Source organism: Muntiacus reevesi, chromosome 7, assembly GCF_963930625.1.
Source record: "Muntiacus reevesi chromosome 7, mMunRee1.1, whole genome shotgun sequence".
Lineage (NCBI taxonomy): Eukaryota > Metazoa > Chordata > Mammalia > Artiodactyla > Cervidae > Muntiacus > Muntiacus reevesi.
The window spans coordinates 9,250,798-9,273,832 of record NC_089255.1 but is presented as its reverse complement, the minus strand read 5'-3'; the positions used below and the strand labels follow the sequence as shown (position 1 = coordinate 9,273,832).

General features: G+C 35.8%; 1 protein-coding gene across 2 annotated transcripts in view; it reads left to right on the top strand.

The window, feature by feature from the left end:
• The window catches only part of AP3B1 (adaptor related protein complex 3 subunit beta 1), a 232,757-nt gene that overhangs the window by 141,789 nt on the left and 67,933 nt on the right, over positions 1–23,035 (top strand). For both annotated transcript variants that reach the window (XM_065940360.1, XM_065940361.1), the window contains 3 exons: positions 2,593–2,740; positions 14,976–15,048; positions 20,693–20,799. In XM_065940360.1, coding sequence (XP_065796432.1) covers positions 2,593–2,740; positions 14,976–15,048; positions 20,693–20,799 — 328 coding nt within the window. The remainder of the gene's footprint in view (positions 1–2,592; positions 2,741–14,975; positions 15,049–20,692; positions 20,800–23,035) is intronic.

Here is a 23,035-nt window from a genome sequence, read left to right as displayed (position 1 = left end):
TGAAATCTGTAGGTTAAATTAATACAGGCTTTTCATCATTGCAAAGTTAAAAAGCTAGTTACCAGTAAATTCTTTTCATTAGATTAACATCTGAAACTCTAAGCAGTAAGGTAAACAATAATTACCCATCAAAATTGAGTGATGCATAACAAAATAACACTTTTACCTTTAAAATCTTATCTTAGAGGCTAGAAGCTAAGTATACTCAGAATCATTCACTTGTTGCAGCAAGCCAGTTGCTTGGTTTTCTCAGAGAGAGGTTCTGTGCTTCTAGTTTAATGTTAGAGTATCTGTGATTTGTTGTTGTTCAGTCACTAAGTCATGTCTGAGTCTTTGTGACCCTGTGGACTGCAGTACTTCAGGCTACCCCGTCCTTCACTGTCTCTCTGAGTCTGCTCAAACTCATGTCCATCTGTGATTACTTCGTTTGTGAAGAATGTTTCTTAGGAAGGCAAAGTTTTGTTCAGAGCACTAAGTACCTTTTCTGATAGCAAAAGTCAATGTGCTAGAAGCTTATAATCATAAATTGTGTTAGTTTCATTATTTTTTTCTTCAGAAACAGACTTTTTTAAACTCATGTTTGAATTTTTAAAAATTGTCTGTTATATAAAAGGAAATCTCAGATACATTCTAAACCTTATATTTTAGGTATATGTTTTAACCATTACATGGGAGATAATAAATTGCCATTCTTTGCTAGGAGAAGAAAAAAAACATGCTTTTTAGTCATCAGATATAATTACATCTGCTCTGAGATGTTACCATGACTCCATATTTAATAAACAGCAGTCACATATTTCCTCCACAAAAATCAGTTCAGGGAAATATCGATTTTTCCAGTTGCCTCACCACTCACCCTCTCCAGGTGTTTTCGTCTTGACTCTTAGAATTTCTTTAAAAACTTTGCCAGTATAGCTATGTGATAATTTTTTAAAGTTCAGGAGCTCTGAGCATCTTCAGAACCACCCTTTAGTAGTCGTAACAGCTGTGCTCTGCTTAGTCGTCAGTCGTGTCCGACTCTCTGTGACCCCGTGGATTGTAACCTTCCAGGCTTCTCTGTCCTTGGAATTCTCCAGGCAAGAGCACTGGAGTGTGTTGCCAGGCCCTCCTCCAGGGCATCTTCCCAACCCGGGGATCGAACCCAGGTCTCCTGCACTGCAGACAGACTCTTCACCAGCTAGCTGAGCCACAGGGGAGCCCAAGGAAACTAGAGTGGGTTGCCGTGCCCTCCACCACAGGATCTTCCTGACACATGGATCAAACCCACGTCTCATGTTTCCCACGTTGGCCTGTGGGTTCTTTACCGCTCCTGCCACCTGGGAAGAATGTGTTAAAACATCTCAAGTAGATAATTGTTTATGAATTGCCTAATACTGTCTGGCACAAGGTGGATTTTTAAAACAATACACACATACACGCACATATAATAAAGAGAAGTTAGACCTTCAAACTTGAGAAAATAAAAAAGATCACAAGGTATCTCTTTTCCCCTGAGAGGACACCGTGTGCTATCTCTTCCTGGAGACCTTTTTCCCTTCCCTTCTTCCTGCCTTATTCCTCTTTTTCAACTCATGTGTCTCTTCCTCTAGGAAGGGTCCCAGTCTTGGTCCGTTTTGTTTAGATGCTCCTTCAAGTATTCCCATGACACAGTATACTTTGTCACTTACTGTTTGCCATGCTTTCTTGTCACTGCCAACTTAACTTCTCTTTATCTTCCGATGGACTGACTGTAGACTCTAAAGGAGCAAGATGGAGATCATCTGTATCTTACTAACCACTGTCACTCTTAGCACCTAAGATAGTGCCAGCTCATGGAGGGCAGTCAGTGAATATCTGTTAAATAAGGGAATGAGTGAACAAAATGAACATCAGCACTTAGGTCTGATCATTTGGTATTTTAAAACTTTAGTGTTTATCTGATTGTCTTACATTTTTAGTAAAATTTAGTACATTAGAAGAACTCTCTTTTGTCTGGTTATCTTACATTTTTAGTAAAATTTAGTACGTTAGAAGAATTCTCTTTTGAACTGGTTGATGTTTTCTCGTATATGTTAAAGGGTCACATTTGGGAACATATGTAAATCTTTTTCTGGGCAGAATAATCTCTAAAATGCAAGTCTGTATTAGCAAAAGTAGATTATGAGTATTTAAATTTTTAATGAGTATTTTGAGGTAGTATTTTAAAATCTGCCTAAGTATTTCTGAAGTTGTTAATGGTAGCACCTAATCTGTAGTCCTAGTAAATCAAACATTTAATTATTAATTATTTTCTACTTATGATGTCATTTAGTGTTATTTTATGATCTTTTGCACTTGAAGTGTGTGTAATATGGTTTAGTTTTGAATGGGTTCTGATTCATTTAGTTATAGATAATACTGTCTTTATTATTATTTCATTAACGTGTTTTGGAATTTTAAAACCATTTTTACTGTCTATACACTAAAAGGAAATTGTTCTCAGTGAAATACACTTCTCTAATAAAGATTTTGATTCATACACAAAATGGAAAAATGGTAACATTTATCATTTGATTTTTCTAACTACTTTTTTATGTAAGTATCTAATATTTCAAATTTTATTATTCTGATTAGTGATTCTAAAGATGTGGATAAGGAAAAAGAAAACTCTAAAACTTCAGAGTCTTCCAGTGGTGAATCTAGTTCAATAGAAGAGAGTTCTTCAGATTCTGAATCAGAATCAGAATCTGAAAGTGAATCTGAATCCAGAAAAGTTACTAAGGTAAGAGATTACACATTTTTGTAACAGAAAGTAAATATTCTTTAGCCTTTTCACAATTAAGAATAAATATTTCTAAAAATTTGTTTTGTTGAAAGTCAAGAAAGCAGGGAAGGAATTTAATATGTCACTGGCAACTAAAATACCATCTTCATTCATCCACACCTGTGATTTTATTTTGATTTTTGTGTGTGTGTGTGTAGATTATTACTTCCCTCATAACTCAACTCTGCAGAGAAGTTAGAAACTTCTTTAACTTCACATTTTCCAACCACAGTTAGAGAACTCAGTGTTATGAGTATGACCTTTTTTGTTCTTGTTTGTGATGTAACAAGGGAAGCTTTTGCCAGATGGGAAGTAAAGGGGACTTTGACTTCCCCTTTACTCAGTACTATTCCCCCACAGAAGTAGTATTGAGCAACGAAATATAAATGTACATGCTTCATAAGAAATTAAGACTAATATACTTTTAAAAAATATATCAGGCATTTTGGATAATAATTTTTAAAGTTTTAATTAAAGAGTATACATTCTTTAATAATTAATAAAAATACAGTAACATGTATTTAAAAACAAGTGCAAGAACCACTTGTGTTAATAGAATGATTATAGGGACTTCTCTGGTGGACCATTGGTTAAGACTCCAAGCTTCCACTGCAGGAGGCCCGGGTTTGATCCCTGGTCAGGGAACTAAGATCCTGCATGCTGCACTGTGCGGCTGAAAAAAAAAAAGAGCAATTATGGTTTTTTAGTACAATATCTGTAGCACTAAACCTTGTCTGCTTAGCAGCAAAAAAAAAAAAGAAAATTGGAAAATGTAGTTTTTTTAATACAAAATTCAGACTTAATATGTATCCTTTTGATCTTTAATTATTGTTCCCATCCTATAAATGGGTCGTGGTGGTGCTCGGTTTCAAGCGCAGTGGTTTTTATGAATAAGTGTATTATTCCATGTGTTGAAAGTATGATCACACCTTACTTTTATTGAATTCAGCTTGTTTTTAATGCACTATTATTTCATTTATTTGTTCTAGTAACATGAATTTCTTGAATAAATCATTTGAATAGGCAAGTATGAAAATAAATTCATCAAAGTAAAAATTGTCTTCCTCCATCCAAGATTTATTGTTAAAGAATAACCATATTTTTGAAAAAGAATAAACATGCTTTAAACATTGGCTAGTATTTGTCTGTCTTTAAATATTCTTAAATATAGAAAAAGTTATTTTAAACTTGAATTTATATTTAAAATTTATGTCTGTATGTAGTATGTAACATGGGGTTTTATTTTTCAAAAATTCACATAAAATCTTACAGATTTTTAGGTTTATTAATCTGGCCTCTTATTAACTACTCAGTTAGTTGGATATCCTCTCATTTCCTACTTACATTAAATTACAAAATGATCTTAAGATTTTATTCAAAATAAAAGAGATTTAGAAACTGAGAGTTTTTCAGAATAACCAAGCAAGAAATTAAGAGTTGTCAAGTGGGTACAAGTGAGTTATTCTAATGAAGTTTTGTGAAAGTTGAAAAATTGCAGACTTTAGTACCTATTCAGTGTTGGACATTAGAATCCCACAGAGGTACGCCAGGCCAGAGATTCAGTTTATTTCTTCTCTGTCACTTTCAGTGATCAGATTAAATCACTTAGTAGTTGAAAATATTTTACTGTAGAACATCATTATGAAATTTCAAAGTAATGCAGTGATCCAAGACTCTTGAGAAATTCAGGTTTTATTCACATTGTCGATAGTTTTGTGTCTATGTGTTTTGCTTATATAGTTTATTTTCTATATATTGTAATGCCTTTCCTGTATGTAACAGGCGGGTTATAGGATTATTTGTTTTAATTTGTATTCTCCACCTTAGAGCCACTGTAACAATTTTTTTGTTTTTATTTCTTTCTGAATGATTTGAAACATAGCATGCAATTACAAGTGTACCAATTTTCTAATAATGGACAACACTGTAATTGTAGAAAAGTTCTCCTTGCTCCGTGTTGTGGCTTCCACTCTAAAGTATGAGTAATGGAGGCAGATGGTGGGTGCTTTACCTTAATTTAGCATGACAGTATGTTAGTGCTACAAATTCATATACCTTACATCTGCAGCCCAGCTAAAGCTATACTTTTACTCTCTCAGCCTTTTCTTTCATTTGGACAATGTATTTGAGAGATACTGAGCGTGAAAATGGGACCTTGGGGTACCTCAAATATATGGCTTTGAAAACAGTTCGTTTTATGGAGGTCCTGTGAGATAGGTATAGTGTTCTCCTTGTTGGAAGATAATATCTTTATGCTTCAGTTTCCTCATCTATAAAGTAGAAATGCTAATACCTACTCTGCTTCCTTCAGGTGCTATTATAAAAAAATCAGATGTGAAAGATCAATGTAAAGCCCTATATAAATATAAAACATTAGTGTTAACATTTTTAAACTTGAATATTCGTTCTCTGAGAGACCAGTATTAGGGTTACAGAACACCAATGCTAAAAGGAACCCAAAATATTTTGTCACTCTTGTGTCTCCTGCATTTTTCCAACTTTTTAAATACCTTTCTAGTTAGAAATCAATGGTCAGGTGTGACTCCTTACCTGAAGCCTCTGATCTCATCCACTATCTGCAGACTGACCTGGCATTCACTATGAGTATCTCTTACCTCTCTACTCTCTGACACACAGTCTCAATTTACCCTCCTTTATCTTTGACTGCAGCTCACAGTAAGTGATCCCTATCCACTTAGAGTCCTGTTTCCTTTTGGATTTGTTTAGTTGATAGTCTTCTACCTCCTTTGCACCTTCGGTCTCTTTTTTTCCTTAGTTCCTCCCCTGCCAATGAAAGCATTCAGGTCTTTCCTAGCATTTAAAGACAGGAGAAGGGAATGGAAGAGAGAGACAGAGAGAATGTGTGAGAGTGAGAGTTTAGAAGAATAATCTAGATGTTCTCCAGCTACTACTTCTTAACGCAATTATTTCTTCAGTTTAGTTCAGTTCAGTCACTCAGTCATGTCCAACTCTTTGCGACTCCATGAATCACAGCACGCCAGGCCTCCCTGTCTATCATCAACTCCCGGAGTTTACTCAAACTCATGTCCATTGAGTCGGTGATGCCATCCGGCCATCTCATCCTCTGTCGTCCCCTTCTCCTCCTGCCCCCAATTCCTCCCAGCCTCAGGGTCTTTTCCAATAAGTCACCTCTTCGCATGAGGTGGCCAAAGCACTGGAGTTTCAGCTTCAGCATCAGTCCTTCCAGTGAACACCCAGGACTGATCTCCTATAGGATGGACTGGTTGGATCTCCTTGCAAGGGACTCTCACGAGTCTTCTCCAGCACCACAGTTCAAAAGCATCAATTCTTCGGCGCTCAGTTTTCTTCACAGTCCAACTCTCACATCCATACATGACCACTGGAAAAACCATAGCCTTGACCTGACGGACCTTTTTTGGCAAAGTAATGTCTCTGCTTTTTAATATGCCATCTAGGTTGGTCATAACTTTCCTTCCAAGGAGTACACGTCTTTTAATTTCATGGCTGCAGTCACCATCTGCAGTGATTTTGGAGCCCAAAAAAATAAAGTCAGCGACTTTTTCCACTGTTTCCTCATCTATTTCCCATGAAGTGATGGGACTGGATGCCATGATCTTAGTTTTCTGAATGTTGAGCTTTAAGCCAACTTTTTTACTCTCCTCTTTCACTTTCATCAAGCAGCTTTTTAGTTTCTCTTCACTTTCTGCCATAAGGGTGGTGTCATCTGCATATCTGAGGTTATTGATATTTCTCACAGCAATCTTGGTTCCAGCTTGTGCTTCTTCCAGACCAGCGTTTCTCATGATGTACTCTGCAAATTATTTCTTAGTCCCTTTTAAATTGATTTCTACTTCCATCACTTCCTATAGATACTGCTCTCTGAAAAGGCAACCATAATCTTTCGCCAAAACCAGGAACCTTCTCTTAGTTTGTCCTTCTCTGATCTGTTTATATGACAGTTTCCCTACTACTTGAAACTCTCTTCATCCTTTTTCTTTTGACTTCTCTAACCCATTAATTTTTCTGTTTTTCACTTTTTACTCCTCTTCTGACACCCAAGTGTGAACATTGCTCCAAAGTTAGTACTTCACAGTTCACATTCTTCAAAAATATTAATCGATGTGGATTAATTTTAGTCTTTTTTTTCCTCTACATTTTACTGTTGTGAGACTTACTAACTCTTGTAACATCAGCTGAAACATTTCTTTGAGTTACTTCCATAACATCTGTAAATTTTCTCATTCAAACCAGCTTCTTAGACGTCTTAGGAGCTGCTTATTTCCCAAACCTAATAAACCCAGAGACATGATCTGTCATTTGGTACCAACATGCTTTCTGTTCTCCTGGATTTGGGGCCCCACAGTTGTCTTTGATCCCTACTTCATCCTGTTTGTATGCACTGTTGCCAAGTCTTAGAGATTTTGTGTATTATTTCTCATACCTGTTTCTTCTTTCCCTACCATCACCATTATAGGTCATCTCTTTCTTGTGTCTCCCATACATGGCTGATTTGTCATCCTCAGACAGCTCCCCAACGCCAGTCCTTCCAGACAGCTGCCAGGTTACTGTCAGAGTCACCTATAATGATACGCCATTGTCTCTGAGTTCAGTGAGCTCCTCAAGCTCAAAGGTCCAAAACCCACCTTTCCAGTCTTAACCCCCCTTGTGTTCTAATCCCAATGGACTATTCATGGCTCTCATGACATACGGTATGCTTTTCCATTTCTATGCCTTTGATCTTTTTGTATCTTTTCTCTTACTACAGTAAATAGAAGCTGAGGAAGAAAGTGGCCTTGTATCAAGGGTAGTTCCTCACTTGTAGTTGAGAATGACTGCATGGACTGAAGGATATTGATGACTAGAGGGTTTTCCTCACTTGAATGGTATAGGGACAGTCAGGTGAGAATGGTGTAGGGACAGTCAGGTGAGAATGGTGTAGGGACAATCAGGTGAGAATGGTGTAGGGACAGTCAGGTGAGAATGGTGTAGGGACAGTCAGCTGAGAATGGTGTAGGGACAGTAGGTGAGACTGGTGTAGGGACAGTAGGTGAGAATGGTGTAGGGACAGTCAGGTGAGAATGGTGTAGGGACAGTCAGGTGAGAATGATGTAGGACAGTAGGTGAGAATGGTGTAGGGACAATCAGGTGAGAATGGTGTAGGGCAGTAGGTGAGAATGGTGTAGGGCAGTAGGTGAGAATGGTGTAGGGACAGTCAGGTGAGAATGGTGTAGGGACAGTCAGGTGAGAATGGTGTAGGGACAGTCAGGTGAGAATGGTGTAGGGACAGTCAAGTGAGAATGGTGTAGGGCAGTAGGTGAGAATGGTGTAGGGCAGTAGGTGAGAATGGTGTAGGGACAGTCAGGTGAGAATGGTGTAGGGACAGTCAGGTGAGAATGGTGTAGGGACAGTCAGGTGAGAATGGTGTAGGGCAGTAGGTGAGAATGGTGTAGAGACAGTCAGGTGAGAATGGTGTAGGGCAGTAGGTGAGAATGGTGTAGGGCAGTAGGTGAGAATGGTGTAGGGCAGTAGGTGAGAATGGTGTAGGGACAGTCAGGTGAGAATGGTGTAGGGACAGTCAGGTGAGAATGGTGTAGGGACAGTCAGGTGAGAATGGTGTAGGGACAGTCAGGTGAGAATGGTGTAGGGACAGTCAGGTGAGAATGGTGTAGGGCAGTAGGTGAGAATGGTGTAGGGCAGTAGGTGAGAATGGTGTAGGGACAGTCAGGTGAGAATGGTGTAGGGACAGTCAGGTGAGAATGGTGTAGGGACAGTCAGGTGAGAATGGTGTAGGGACAGTCAGGTGAGAATGGTGTAGGGCAGTAGGTGAGAATGGTGTAGGGCAGTAGGTGAGAATGGTGTAGGGACAGTGAGGTGAGAATGGTGTAGGGACAGTGAGGTGAGAATGGTGTAGGGACAGTGAGGTGAGAATGGTGTAGGGACAGTCAGGTGAGAATGGTGTAGGGACAGTCAGGTGAGAATGGTGTAGGGCAGTAGGTGAGAATGGTGTAGGGACAGTCAGGTGAGAATGGTGTAGGGACAGTCAGGTGAGAATGGTGTAGGGACAGTCAGGTGAGAATGGTGTAGGGACAGTCAGGTGAGAATGGTGTAGGGCAGTAGGTGAGAATGGTGTAGGGCAGTAGGTGAGAATGGTGTAGGGACAGTGAGGTGAGAATGGTGTAGGGACAGTGAGGTGAGAATGGTGTAGGGACAGTGAGGTGAGAATGGTGTAGGGACAGTGAGGTGAGAATGGTGTAGGGACAGTCAGGTGAGAATGGTGTAGGGCAGTAGGTGAGAATGGTGTAGGGACAGTCAGGTGAGAATGGTGTAGGGACAGTCAGGTGAGAATGGTGTAGGGACAGTCAGGTGAGAATGGTGTAGGGACAGTCAGGTGAGAATGGTGTAGGGACAGTCAGGTGAGAATGGTGTAGGGACAGTCAGGTGAGAATGGTGTAGGGCAGTAGGTGAGAATGGTGTAGGGACAGTCAGGTGAGAATGGTGTAGGGCAGTAGGTGAGAATAGTGTAGGGACAGTCAGGTGAGAATAGTGTAGGGACAGTCAGGTGAGAATGGTGTAGGGACAGTCAGGTGAGAATGGTGTAGGGACAGTCAGGTGAGAATGGTGTAGGGACAGTCAGGTGAGAATGGTGTAGGGACAGTCAGGTGAGAATGGTGTAGGGACAGTCAGGTGAGAATGGTGTAGGGACAGTCAGGTGAGAATGGTGTAGGGCAGTAGGTGAGAATGGTGTAGGGACAGTCAGGTGAGAATGGTGTAGGGCAGTAGGTGAGAATAGTGTAGGGACAGTCAGGTGAGAATAGTGTAGGGACAGTCAGGTGAGAATGGTGTAGGGACAGTCAGGTGAGAATGGTGTAGGGACAGTCAGGTGAGAATGGTGTAGGGACAGTAGGTGAGAATGGTGTAGGACAGTAGGTGAGAATGGTGTAGGGACAGTCAGGTGAGAATGGTGTAGGGCAGTAGGTGAGAATGGTGTAGGGACAGTCAGGTGAGAATGGTGTAGGGACAGTCAGGTGAGAACTACTGTTAAATTATATCTGTTCCTGAAGTGTTTGTCGTTCAGCAGCGTACCCCTGCATAGCCATAAAACTCAAAACTGGTGTCATGTTGGTTTGTTTCTCTTTCTGATTGGGAGATGGCCTCCACTGAAGTCAGATATTGTCAGTCATAACCAAAGAAAGTTATCTTTTTCTTCAGTTACAATTATTTTGATGGGCAAGCATATTTTTATTTGCAGATGTTCTTTTCTGAACTAAATTTAATAAACATTTTAATTTGAGTCCAATCCTTATATGAAATAATTTGTGTTCAGCTGCTAAGTCATGTCTAACTCCTAGTGACCTCATGGCCTGTAGCACACCAGGCTCCGCTGTACTTTACTATCTCCTGGAGTTTGTATAATACCTGTAACAAAATTAGTTTTAATAGTTCTGTATTTTCAGTACTTTCACATATTTCATGTGGTGTTTAGGAAAGATTTTTTTTTTTTTTTACAAAGAAAAGTGGAGAAAAAATTAGTAATACAGGCCACATTAAATCAGGAAGACATTCACATTTATATCACTTTATCCCATGTTTTACTGATATAATTAAGTTATATTCTGCTTGTAGTTAAAATTATGTGTTGAACAGATGGTAAAAATTTTATTTAACATATATTTTTTAAGTTGCCAGGGTTTTTTTTTTCTTCATTGAACATGACTTCAGTGTGTTTATTATCAGCCAATAAGTTAGGAGATGGCAACCCACTCCACTATTCTTGTCTGGAAAATCCCATGGACAGAGGAGCCTGGCAGGCTACAGTCCATGGGGTCACAAAGAGTCAGACAAGACTGAGCAACTCACACACAGAATAAGTTAGAGCATTCCCACTTACTGTACTTATTTCTGCCATCACCTTGTTCGTCCCACTGTTAACACCTGAACTCTGATTTAGTAGTTTTGATTATATCCTCAATGTCTGTGCACCACCTGCTGAATATTCAAATAAGCTGTGATTAAAATAATAAAAATTTTAAGTCATAATGTTAATTTATTGTGAATAATATTATGTATTTCCTTTATTAATAGTATTTTAATTACATTTATTTTATATTAAGCATAGTAATCTATCAATGGAAAATAGATATATTTAATGTATTTGCACCTAATAGCATTTAATACAAAGAACATTTCCATATTTTAATCAAAATTAAGATTAATATGTTTACGAGCTTTAAGAAAAATAATATCATCTCTATATCCTACCAGTGTTTAAGATGCTTTTGTTGGTGGTCTTTATCACATTTATAGAGATCTCACATAGCTTTGTTAGTCTCTTTTTGAGAGGTGCAAAGAAGCTAATTAAATCTTGTTGTGCTCTTTGGCCTGGTCAGTGTCTTGTGACTAGTGTTCAGATGTCAGTAAATATAGAGACATGCAAGATTCTTGGGTATAAAGTAAATATGGAATGTGGTATGAATAGATTGTGGATAACAGTGAAAAGAACTATCTTCTCATTAGTTTTCTGCCCTATCTGTGACTAGGAAACAAGGTTTACTTGTGTTTTTTCAAGTATTTATGATTGTTGCAATTACATAACTTCTCTGAAGATTGTAGAATATTAGTTTTTATTCTGAGAATTCAAAGACTTGCCTCTTTCAATTTATGTCTTTTCCAATTTAGTTCATATTTTAAGTTCTCCAGAACAGAATTAGCATTTCACTTCAACTGAGATCTTTAAATCACAGTGAATGCCATTAAGCAATCTTTCTTATTGAAGTAGGTATAATCTAATAGGGAAGATTTGTATAACAGTTTAGACTTCTTTTTGACTTATATCGAAGCCTCAATTTTCTGGCAGTGTAATTTTGTTTTCAAACAAAGTGTAAGTGTGAGCCTCAGATTTTTAAAATCAGATTTGTTAGATGACTTGAAGGCAAGAGAATCATTAAATTGTCTTTGATTGGTAATTCTAACTGAAAATATTTCATGTGGATACCTTGTCCTTTGAGGCTAGAAGTAAGCGTTGAATTTTTGTTGCTTCCAAAGCATAGTGTGGGTTTGGCAAACTTTACATCACCATTTATCCTGTTTTATAGTTTTAAATTTCAAACCTCTTTATAATGGTTTCCTGTTAGGAAGCATATTTGATGCTGTGTTAGATCTTTTGCTTCCTTTTTTTTTTTTTTTATCAGCATGAAGATAAACACGCATGATAGATTTTTTTAAATCCTTACAAGGTATATAATTACATTTTTTTTGTTTGTATTATTTGGAGCTTAATAAGTATTTCCAGGATCTTTTATTTATTATTTGAAATGAAATATGTTAAATAGAAATCAGTTTCTTAGCCCTGTGACTTTGTATTTCATTTTGAAAATGTTGATGTGTTGAGGTGTATAATCGAATACCATAGAAACAAATGGAGATTTGAGGATGATGCATTGATAACTAGGTATTTTTGTAGTGAGATTTTAAGATCAGTTACTGTTGTCCTTATAAAAGTCTAATACAGTCACTCAGCTGTTAAAAATCTAATCCTCTATTTAAAAAAATATACAAAAACAAATTGTCTATCTTTCTGCCTGATCTCTTCTCAAGTACTAACACAATGGAAACAGTGGGTGATCTGTCAATGTGTTTGGTTTGTCAATGATGGTTTTGTATAAATATTGGGAGGGTAAGAAATAAAATTCACACAGTAAAATATGATTTCGTCTGCCTTTTCTCTGCAGCTCCATGGCTCATGCTGCGGTGTGAAATTCTCATTTTACACACTTTGCAGGCGGAGCACATGAATTATGCATTGAGCAAGAAAAATCTCCTGCCTCAAGTCTTATATGCATTTACCCAGGTTCTGTCTCTATTACCAAGATGAATTGCAAATGGAGAAATGTTTGATGGAATGGGGCTCTTAACTTCTTTGTTTAGAATTCAGATTTTTATTTTTTAAAGTAGATCCTTTAAGTATGAAAATGTTTTGAACTTACTATGGATTTTTTTAAATGAGAAATGAAATATAAGAGAGGAATGCCAAACACATCACGATGCTTTTTACAGCCTTGATTCGGAATGCAAGGCTTTTTCAGTTCAGTATAAATGACCGTTATCTATTGCTAATGTTGTATTTCAGTCACCAGTTATTTGCTGTACTCAGAAAGTCAATGAAATTCTGTCCTTCTGAGATCCTTTTTTTCTCTTTCTTTTAGGCTTCTAATAAGAGATTATGCCAATTCCACATGCAGTTCTGTCCTGTGTTATATGTGACCTGATGTGTGTTTAATAGATATTGTTACACATTCTTAGCTGTGAAGTAGAAAATAAGGTATATAGACCTGCCTCCAGATTTAACTTTGTCTTGATTTGATAGGTTTCTAATTTTTCAGGTGGGGAGGTTACAGTTCCATAAAGATAGTCATGCACCATTGTAGGTTATAGGAAGCTACACCCATTGTGCTCAGCATGGCATTTTGATAAAGTCACATGGTGATAAGCTTTTTGTTTTATGTTCTTTCTTCACAGGAATGTTATTCTTGTTGAGATGGCATATTCATTCTGAATGTGTTTTTGTTACCTGCGACTTTCACATTTCAGCTTCAAAACTAACATTTCTTTTATTTTTCTTTCTCCAGTCCTAGAAATTGTTATTTATTTCAGGTGTGGCGAGGACACATATTGCTTGTTTTGTTTTTAAATAACGAATGAAAATTAAAACCCACCTAGATGATTTGGAGTTTTCAGTGGCAGAAATAAATATTTTGAAGAAAATCAATGCTGATGTTTCTAGCTAGTATTTTAATGTATATTATTATATGATCCTTGAAAATAATTTTTCTGAGTATTGGCGAAGGGGGGAAAAAAAGCAGGATTTAAATCATTTAAAAATGTTACCAGATATGTTATGTGATATATTGCTCTTGTTCATGTATGTTCACTGCTATAAGAGGTCTAACACTATACAGACTTTAAATGTCAGTAAAGTACCTTTTGCTTTAGTGATACCTTTCCATAGCTAAAGGACTACTTCAAAAATATTTGTAGTTACTTACATGAGTAATAAGATGTAAACTCCTTTGGTGGATTATAAGTCATCTGAAGGCAGGTACTAGACTGTGTCTGTCCTGGTTGTATTACTTCCATTGCTTAACACAGAATCTATTAAAAATTCTATACATATGTATGAATCAATGAATGATTGAATAGGTAAACAACAACATTTTGTCAAAAGCTTAAGTTTTGGCCTTCAACTTGTGAAGTTTTAATGTAAAAATAAAGTATAAAGTTAGGTAACCATGACCCAAATAAATCTGTTTAACATCCTAATCCTTGTTGGTCTTTAATTGTTTATACTACTACTCTGTACTGTGCCTTTTTTTTTTTTTTCTCACAGTTACACATCTTTTCTGAATCTCTAAGCATACTGTGGCTACCTTGAGGCTTAGGAATCTAATCTATGGGTATCCACATTTCAAAAATATAATAGACTAAATAAGCAAATCTGAGGTGGGAGAAGCCCTAATTATGTATAGAAATATTGAAATACTTATCCTCTCCAAAGGAAAATAGAAGAGAAAGTAAATTAATTCTTTTCAACCCTAAAGAGCAAGAGCCTGAAAATATTTATGGTTTTTAATGAATATCTTTGGCAAAAGAAGTCCGATGCAAACCAGTGTTGAAATGTAAAGTTCCTAGTACAATGCCTGTTACAGACTACCTCTCAAAAAGGCTGAGCTATCACAAGCCCACTGACAATATCAGAGCTAAGCATGTATTGTTTAAGCATTTCTTTTTCTTAAATCTTTTTCTTAAATCAGTCTTTTTCTTAAATCAAGCAATTCTTTTTCTTAAATCAAATCAAAATTATTTTTGAGAATATTCGTACACTCTCTATCAAAGAGTCACATTAGATTTTTATGTTAGCAAAAAGTTGACAGAACATAAAATAATTATTTACTTTTAAGTTTCCTTCTGAAGGTCCTTTATAATCTCTAAGTAAAAGATATTTTAAAAGTTTGCAAGGTGAAGAAGAAATATCATGTGCTAACTGAAATAATTTTGATTCAAAAAAGCATTTCACATAACCATATAGAAACTTAACTTGATTTTTTTATGGAAGACTAAGCAAAGGGGGAAAAATGTTTGTTTTGAAATGTTAAGGACTATGTCATAGATTTTTAAGATAGAATATGCAATAAATAAAATATTTATTATTTTGTAGGAGAAAGAAAAAAAAACAAAGCAAGATAGAAATGCTCTTACCAAAGATGTTTCACTTCTGGATCTAGATGATTGTAAGTATTGAAATTTAAATCTTTTTATCTGTGCTTAGCAGTAGTAGTTTTCATTTTTATAGTACCTTTCATTTACATGTCTCAAAATAATCAACATCTATTACAAAAGATTTATAGATATCAATAGACTGGAAAATATAAAAAATTATTTCTATTAGTATTTTTTCCCATCTGTTCTGTATATCAGTTAGTTTTGTATCACCTAAATAAGTATAATTTGTCAAATAAAATGCATCAAATTCATTTTAAACTCTTTGGTTTTAGTGAATAATTATCCATATCTCACAACTTCTACATTGTTAAATGTTGACCATGGGGATCAAGATATCTAACTTAAGGATATAGGGAATTAGGGATGTAATTGGAAATGTAAAGGACATCACTGTTTTCTACTTGCCACACTTGGGGTGTGAACAGAAATAAGCACAAACCTTTTGGAATGCAGTAAAATTTATATCTATCAATATTTTAACTGCAAAAAATCTTTCCTCACCAAATTCACTTCTAGGAAGTTAGAATCCTTTACAAAAATGTGTATTCACCTTCCTTTAAAGTCTCCTGAATTTTGAGAAAGACAGTAGAACTAACTTTGTGGATCAGTAGGTTTTGCACTAGAGGAAGAGTAACAATAAATGAGATTACTGAACACTAAACTGCTGTCATTTTGCAGTATAGTTTTCCTGTGCCAGATGTGAGTTACGCATTTATGTCATACTGTCACAGAACCTGTTCTATATATGTTGTTTACCTTGCCTATTTCTAATAGTCATGGCAAATCCTTACTGTAGAGAAATTAAAATATATAATACTGAAAAATATTTAACAGAGAAACTAAAAATAAAATTGGAACCAAATTTGAATAATTTCTCACTTATTGGCAAAGAGATTTTAAAGTTTACATCACTTCTTACCTCTTGGCTAAGATTTTTAAAGCAACATCCAATATTGTTAAGGTTTGGAGAAGCAGATACCATACATATGTTTTTCATAGGCATATAAGTGCAGTTTTTGAGGTCATTTGAGCAATATCTGTCAAGATATTAAATTCCACACACCTTTTGACCTAGCAGTTCTTTTCTAGGAATTTATCCTGTAGATAAACTAGCAAAAGCAGATTCTTATTCCATCCTTGTTTTAGACTCTTTAACCTAATGGCTTAATTTTACACTTAATGTCCATATTCCTTTAGTGCTCTGACTCCTGCCTACCTCTTATCCGTACTGTTCCTCTGCGTTTCTGAAATATGCCAGGCTCCTTCCTATCAAGGGCCTTTGTTCTACTGTTTCCCTGCTAAGAACACTTCTTCCTGATCTTCTGATAGCAAGCTGCTATTTATCTTTCAGATCTCAGCTTAAAGATCGCCTTCTCTTACATACTTATTGAATCATTCTTGATGGTCTTCATGACATTTTTCACTATCTGAAATTATCTTAAATATTTTTTTGTCTTGTTTATTGTCTGTCTTGCTCACTGTTATTCTTAGCACCTAGAACAACACCTGGGAGATAGTGTGAACCCAGTAACTATTTGTTGAATTAATATGCAAAGGTATATACAAATTTCACTGCAGCATTATTTTTACAGCCCAGTTCTGAAAATAAATGAAATTGTCTACCAATAACGTGATATAACCATTAAGAAAAGTGAGGTACCTTTTTAATATGCTAGTTTATGTTATTATATATATGAAACATTATAAGTGCAAAAAAATACATGTAGGTTATGACTCCTCTGTAAAGAAGTAAAAGAAGAACTATATCCTGCAGACAAATACAAATATGATTATACATTGTATATTTCTGGAAGTCTACAGAAGATACACTTAACAGTGTTAGCTCCGACCCCTATGGGATGTAAGAATGAACTAGGGACAGAGGGGGGGGTGGGGAAAACAACAACTTAATTTTGTATCTCTCTGTGACAATGAATTTTTTACATTTTTGTGTAAAGTTTTAAGTTTTAAATTGTAAAAGAACAACAGTCAGACCTTTGAAAAGGAATTAAGAGTCAATGTTACAAGGTACTAGAGTGTACTCATTCCTTTTCTCCTTATATTTGACTGGATTTTCTGGCAGCTAAAGAGAAAAGCGAAACCTATAAAATGATACAATTTTTATTATTTCTTTTAAAAGCTTTTTTAAAAGTATGTAGAAACAAAGATTTTCTTAAATACTAAGTTTTAAGAATTTAAATCTAAGTCTTTTTTTTAAGGGAAATTTCTTCCCAACTTACATTTAACTCAACCTCAGATATATTTCTGTTTGTTTTTAATACCCAGTAATTATTCATTTAAAAATTTTTGTATATTAAAAGTTTTACTGAGATTTTGAAGCATAACTTTGATCAGAAAAACAGTTGTCTAATTATTAAATGTACTTTAGTAAAGAAAGTGTTTTGTAGAAAGTTTTGAAAAGAAAATGGGTTAGCATTCTGACAGATCAGTTCAGCGTCTTTTCATAGGCAAATCCTTTTTCCTCCAAATTGGAGATTTGAAATTCTGTTTTATTATTTGCCTCTTTCTCTCTTTATCATTCACATTTCTTTCTTTACCATAAATATTCCTTAAGAACTTTTAAGACTGTAAGGTTATCCTTTATACTCTAAGTTTACTATTGTGGAAATAAAACTTATTTTTTAATTAACTATTGTTTCCATTTCTTGCTGTCTTAATCAGTGAAGCTATATACATCTTTGTAAGTATGTTATTGCATTGTCTCCATGACTATATCCTTAAGATAAATTCCCAGGAATAGAGTTGCCAGGACAAAAGCTATGAAGAATTCTACTCTCTAAAATTGCCTTCCACAGAGTTGGTACCAACATACCCAGTAGTATTATGAGAGTGCCAGATTCCTTTTACCGTGGTTTACCAGTGCTGGTTTTGTATTTTAAAATTGCCTTTGCCAGTTTGATAGGTGGAAATGGTATCTCATTTTAATTTGTATGCCTTTAAAAAAAAGAACTATAGAGTCGTTTTGTTTCTTACTCATTAATTCACCATAGTCAGCTGCCTGCAGAATTCTATTTAGGATTAACTTTCAGTGCCAGCTTCATCTTGCCAGACCTGTAAACAAATGTGTAATTATTTCTTTAATGCCAGAACCTCAGTCTTCTGAAATGATATTAAAAGCTTATATTTTTTCCTGTAAGTCAAGCTTACCTATGGTGTGAATTGTTCTTCTCTGTCTTCAGCCAAGCTATAATTAAAATCAGAGGCTATTTCATGCTCAGTTTTTTATTTCTTACATGGTCACCTAATATTTTGGATTGGATGGATAGACAAACAAATGGGCAGACATGCCCTTAGAGCCCACTGGAAAAGTTACATGTTGCATGGAAAGGCAACACATTTTGATTCAAATTAAAGAAGAACCAATTTCTAGTCCTACAGTGGTTCTTCCATTCACTTGTTTTATAATCTTGCAAGTTTTAATCTCCATAGGCTTCATTTTACACTGTCTTTATATAAATGCCCCTTCTGCCTATTCATGCCGTTATCTTACTTCAGTCCTCATCATATTGTGCCTGAACTATCGTAAATTCTTCCTCAGCGCCAACCTGAGTGCTCTTTACGTTTCTTCAGTCTGTCTCTTACAACAGCCTCTGACTAATTATGCAGTACCATATATCTTACTACTCCTCTTTCTGGTAGATTTTTAATAGTTCTCTTTGATTTATAGGATAAATCCAATCCCCTTAGCTTTACATTCCCACCTCTCAGCCCTTGTTTACATCATCTCATTCAGTAACTAACCAGCTTCTTCCTTTCCTATTAATTTGAATTCTACCCTTAATTTAAAACGGGGCTTCATTCCCTCCTACTCACCAAGCCTTCTCTTGCCACCCTGTCCCCATTGATCCTTTTTTTTTTTTAACAATTCCCTATGGCACTTGCTAATTGTTGGTGGTTTTTGACGTGTGTCTAAGGAAGCATGGAGATATTGTGCTTCTCACTAAGAGCACACTCCTTTAAGAGTACAGGGGAGCAGCTAGGGGCTCCACTCCCTCCCCAGCCAGCATCCACGCTGCTTTTTCTCTTGGGCATGTTGAGATTTTCAGATTTTCTTTTTGAAACTTTTCTTCTTTTGGCAATATCATTTATGGACCGTATTGTTACTTTTTTTTTGTCTTCAAGCATGTATCTTTTTTCCTCAGTTGGGTTTTAAGTTTCTTGAAGACAGGGACCATATCTTGAACTTCTTTGTCTCTCTCTTGCTCCATTGTTCAAAAAATACTTATTGATAATTTTATGAATGAATATTTGTTCTGCCTAACTTACAAGATATTGTGAGACTAAAGTGAGAGAAAGATGCTTGAAAAATGATGCCACATGAAGTAAATGTGACTTCCTTTATAGTGTTATTGTAGAGAGAATTTGTTGGAAGCTAAAACTTTTTCCGCATTTGAATTTATTTCATTCAACAAACAGTTGAACAATGACTAAGTACTGAAAATGTGTCAAAGTCCACTCACACAGACCAGGAGAGATGAAAACACTTAAAGATACAAATTTGTATTATGAGAGAAGTATAGTTGTAGATGGGTATCCAAGTGCACCTGTAGAAGGAAGAAGACACACACAAACCGTGTTTAAGTGAGTCTAGTTGCGCCTTCCCTCTCAGTGGTATCTCAGTGATACAGACTGCAGGGTGAATGAGGCATGAGAGTACCTTTAGGCAAAGCGGATAGAATATACAAGGTTCAAAGACGTGAGGCAAGATCTTGGAAACTTATTTGGTAGAGCTAAAACACAAGAGTGACTGATGAAATTGGAACTAAGCTAGACCTGCCCAGTATGGTGGCCACTGGCCACATGTAGCTATTTAAATTTAATTAAATTTTAAAATGTAGTTCTTTGATCACACTAGCCACATTTCAGGAGTGCAGTTGGTATACTGGCTAATGACAGTCATGTTGGCCATTACAGTTAACATTTCCATCATCTCAGAAAGTTCTATTAGACAGTGCAGAGCTAGATCATAGAAGACTTTGCACATTTAATTAAGGAGTTGGACTTTATTTTTGTAGACAATCGTAAATCTTTGAAGAGTTTTCAGCATGACAATGATGTGATCAAATTTGTGTTTACAAAAGTTTTTCAAATTTCTTTTATTAATGGAATCAAATATTTTTATCTAGCTCATAGCTTTTGCTGACAAAGTATAATTAGAAGTGAATTAGGTAGTCTGGGCCCCTTATAATTATTACAGTGGAGAATAAAATAGAGAAAAGACTTAATAAACACTCTTTTAAGGCTTATAACCCAACTGGAAAACTCTCTTGAGAGCTATTGTTATCCTTTACATTAGTCTGAAAAAATGTTTCTTTACCTTTTGCTTTTAGTTAAGCTACTGGGTGATTAATGTTAGTGATAATGTTGGGAGATTAAAATTTTCAAAAAGTATTACTCAAGGTATTTATATTCTTATTTTGTTATAGGATTTGTCATTATGTTTTGAAAGCTAAGACTAATAACTGCCATGACTTGATAATAGCTTGACTAAATCAAGATGTTAAATAGAATTGTCATAGACTTATTAATCAAAGTAATTTAATTAGATTTACCAGCAAAATAAAAATGTTGCTTTTAGTAATATGAATTAAATTTTCATGCACATGTGCTAATTTGGCCCTTTGCTTACAGTCAACCCGGTGTCCACTCCAGTTGCACTTCCCACCCCAGCTCTTTCTCCAAGCCTGATAGCTGATCTTGAAGGTTTAAACTTGTCAGCTACTTCATCAGTCATTAGCGTAAGTAATTTTCAAAATATATTAGCTCAGTTTTCAAATTATGCCATTGCATCTTTTTTTATTAAAATAGAAATAATTAGATTCTTAGCCTCAAACAGTTCTTCCTCTTAACAAATCTATTTCAGATTTAACCTTTTAATTTTGTAAATATATTTTTAAATTAGCTTTATCCAAACCGTTGTCTCAATTTCTCCTTGTTATCCACACTTACTTACCATGTGTACATTTTTCTCTGGTATTGTTATGTATCTAACTTACGAAAAGTTCTTTGCCACATTGAATTAGTTTATATACATAGATTCTGTCCTGAAGAATTGTTTTCTACATGAAGAGACTCCCATTCTCATCATGATTCTATGTCTACCACACTATTCCTTTATCATAGGCTACTAAAACTTCTTGTTTCTGTTTAAACACTCAAGATAGTATTTCTTTTTACATTGTGTTTCTATCTATTTGCATTATATACATACATGCCTTAATGTTTCTAAGAAAATTCTTTAATATTATTTGTGGGGACTGACTTGGCAACGAGGCAAGAGGCTTACCTATCTCAAAATAATGCCAAAGCCATCAGCCTGTCACAATATCTGAAAGTACAGTAACTTTTTCTGTGTTGGCATGTTATACGCTAACCTTTCACTCTAAGTCAGGCATGCTGCCTGAGATGTACAATCTGTTGGTATGCTTCCTCCTATTACTCTGTCGTTGGCAATCTGACAAACGAAGCAGTGGCACAGCAAGTTCTGGTGGGCACACAGGTAGCTTGAGCAGATCTGCTGAACCAGTGGTTGCCAGGGCGAGCAGGGAACACGACTGGTGATTTGAGCTGCCAGGAAACATAGAACTGCTTCTGCCAGAGATAAGAGAGAGCAGTACCTGATTCTTGTACAGTGCTACCAACAAATGTGATATCAGGGCTGTGCAATGAAACACTCAAAAGAGCTCCATGCATTTCCCTTTAGCGTTGGTCAATTCAGAAAATACAGGCGAAAACTCTTAAGCGTATCATGTTGTTTTTCAGCTTGTAGAACATGATTATCTCTTTATCACTCAGAAATGAGTAAAGCGGTATTTGGGACTTTAGTTTGTCCTTCTTACTGTAAAAGGTCAAGGCACATTAGAAGAGAGGACGGGAAAGTGGGTAATTATTTCATTTAAGTAATAAATATTTATTAAGCATTTGTAGAGAGAAACTGGTCATCAAAAAATCTATAGTGAAGCACAGTAAGTTTTTGAGGTGAAGGGAGGACCCTAAAAACTTGGAAGGCAATAAGGTGATAGATGAATAACTTGGGTTTGATATCAGATGACCAAAATGAAAACCCCTGCTTTGCCACTTACTAGCTTTGTGACCTTGGGCAAATTGGGAGGTAGCTTCTCTGCACCTAAGTTTCCTATGAAGATAATATCTACTTCACAGGTTCTTGCAGATTAATGAGCTAATAAATGTGAAGCTCTTAGAACAGTGACTGGCACATTGTCATCACTCAGTAAATATTAGCTAATATTTTTGAAAGTGGTATAATACGTGATAATGGACCCTGAGTAGACTCACACTTTATTAGCTGTAAGAAGAATGCAATTGAGATTAGAAAAGCTTGTAGTAAATTTTCACTTATCACAAAGTAATTGAAGGACTCATCTTTTTATACTAAAGAAAATATTTATTGAGATGGTCTCTTCAAAGGAAAAGAAAAGCACTCTCTCGAAAGAGTATGCCCAATAAAAAGAACTCCCAGGTGAAGCAGGATCACAACCTTCATCCTCAAAAGCTAACAAAATGGTCAAACAAGTGAGCATAACAAGAATGGCAATCAGAAATTCACCAGCAACAAGCCAATAAAGAAACCAACAGAACTTTAAACAAAGAGAAAAGTAGAGCCTTGAAAAGTAGAACCTATGGAAATAAATTGAGCATTCTGATGCAGAATATCATGGCTCCTGATCTCACGTTCAGCCCTTGAAACAGTGCTTTAGAAAGCTGAATCAACCAAAGTGTAAGTTTTCTCATTAGGTGTACAAATTTAGACAGAAATAGACTAAAGACATCAAGGAAATACTCAAAGACTAGTCCTCAAAAATTAAAAGCTCCAATAATGGTATGGGACCTCAACAAATGCAAGGGTCTCTTGAATCCCAAAATAAAATTCATGGATGAGTACATCCTTAATTTAAAAATCAACATGTTACCTCAAGTCAATAGAAAGAAAAAAGTACTTTCTAATAAATAGTA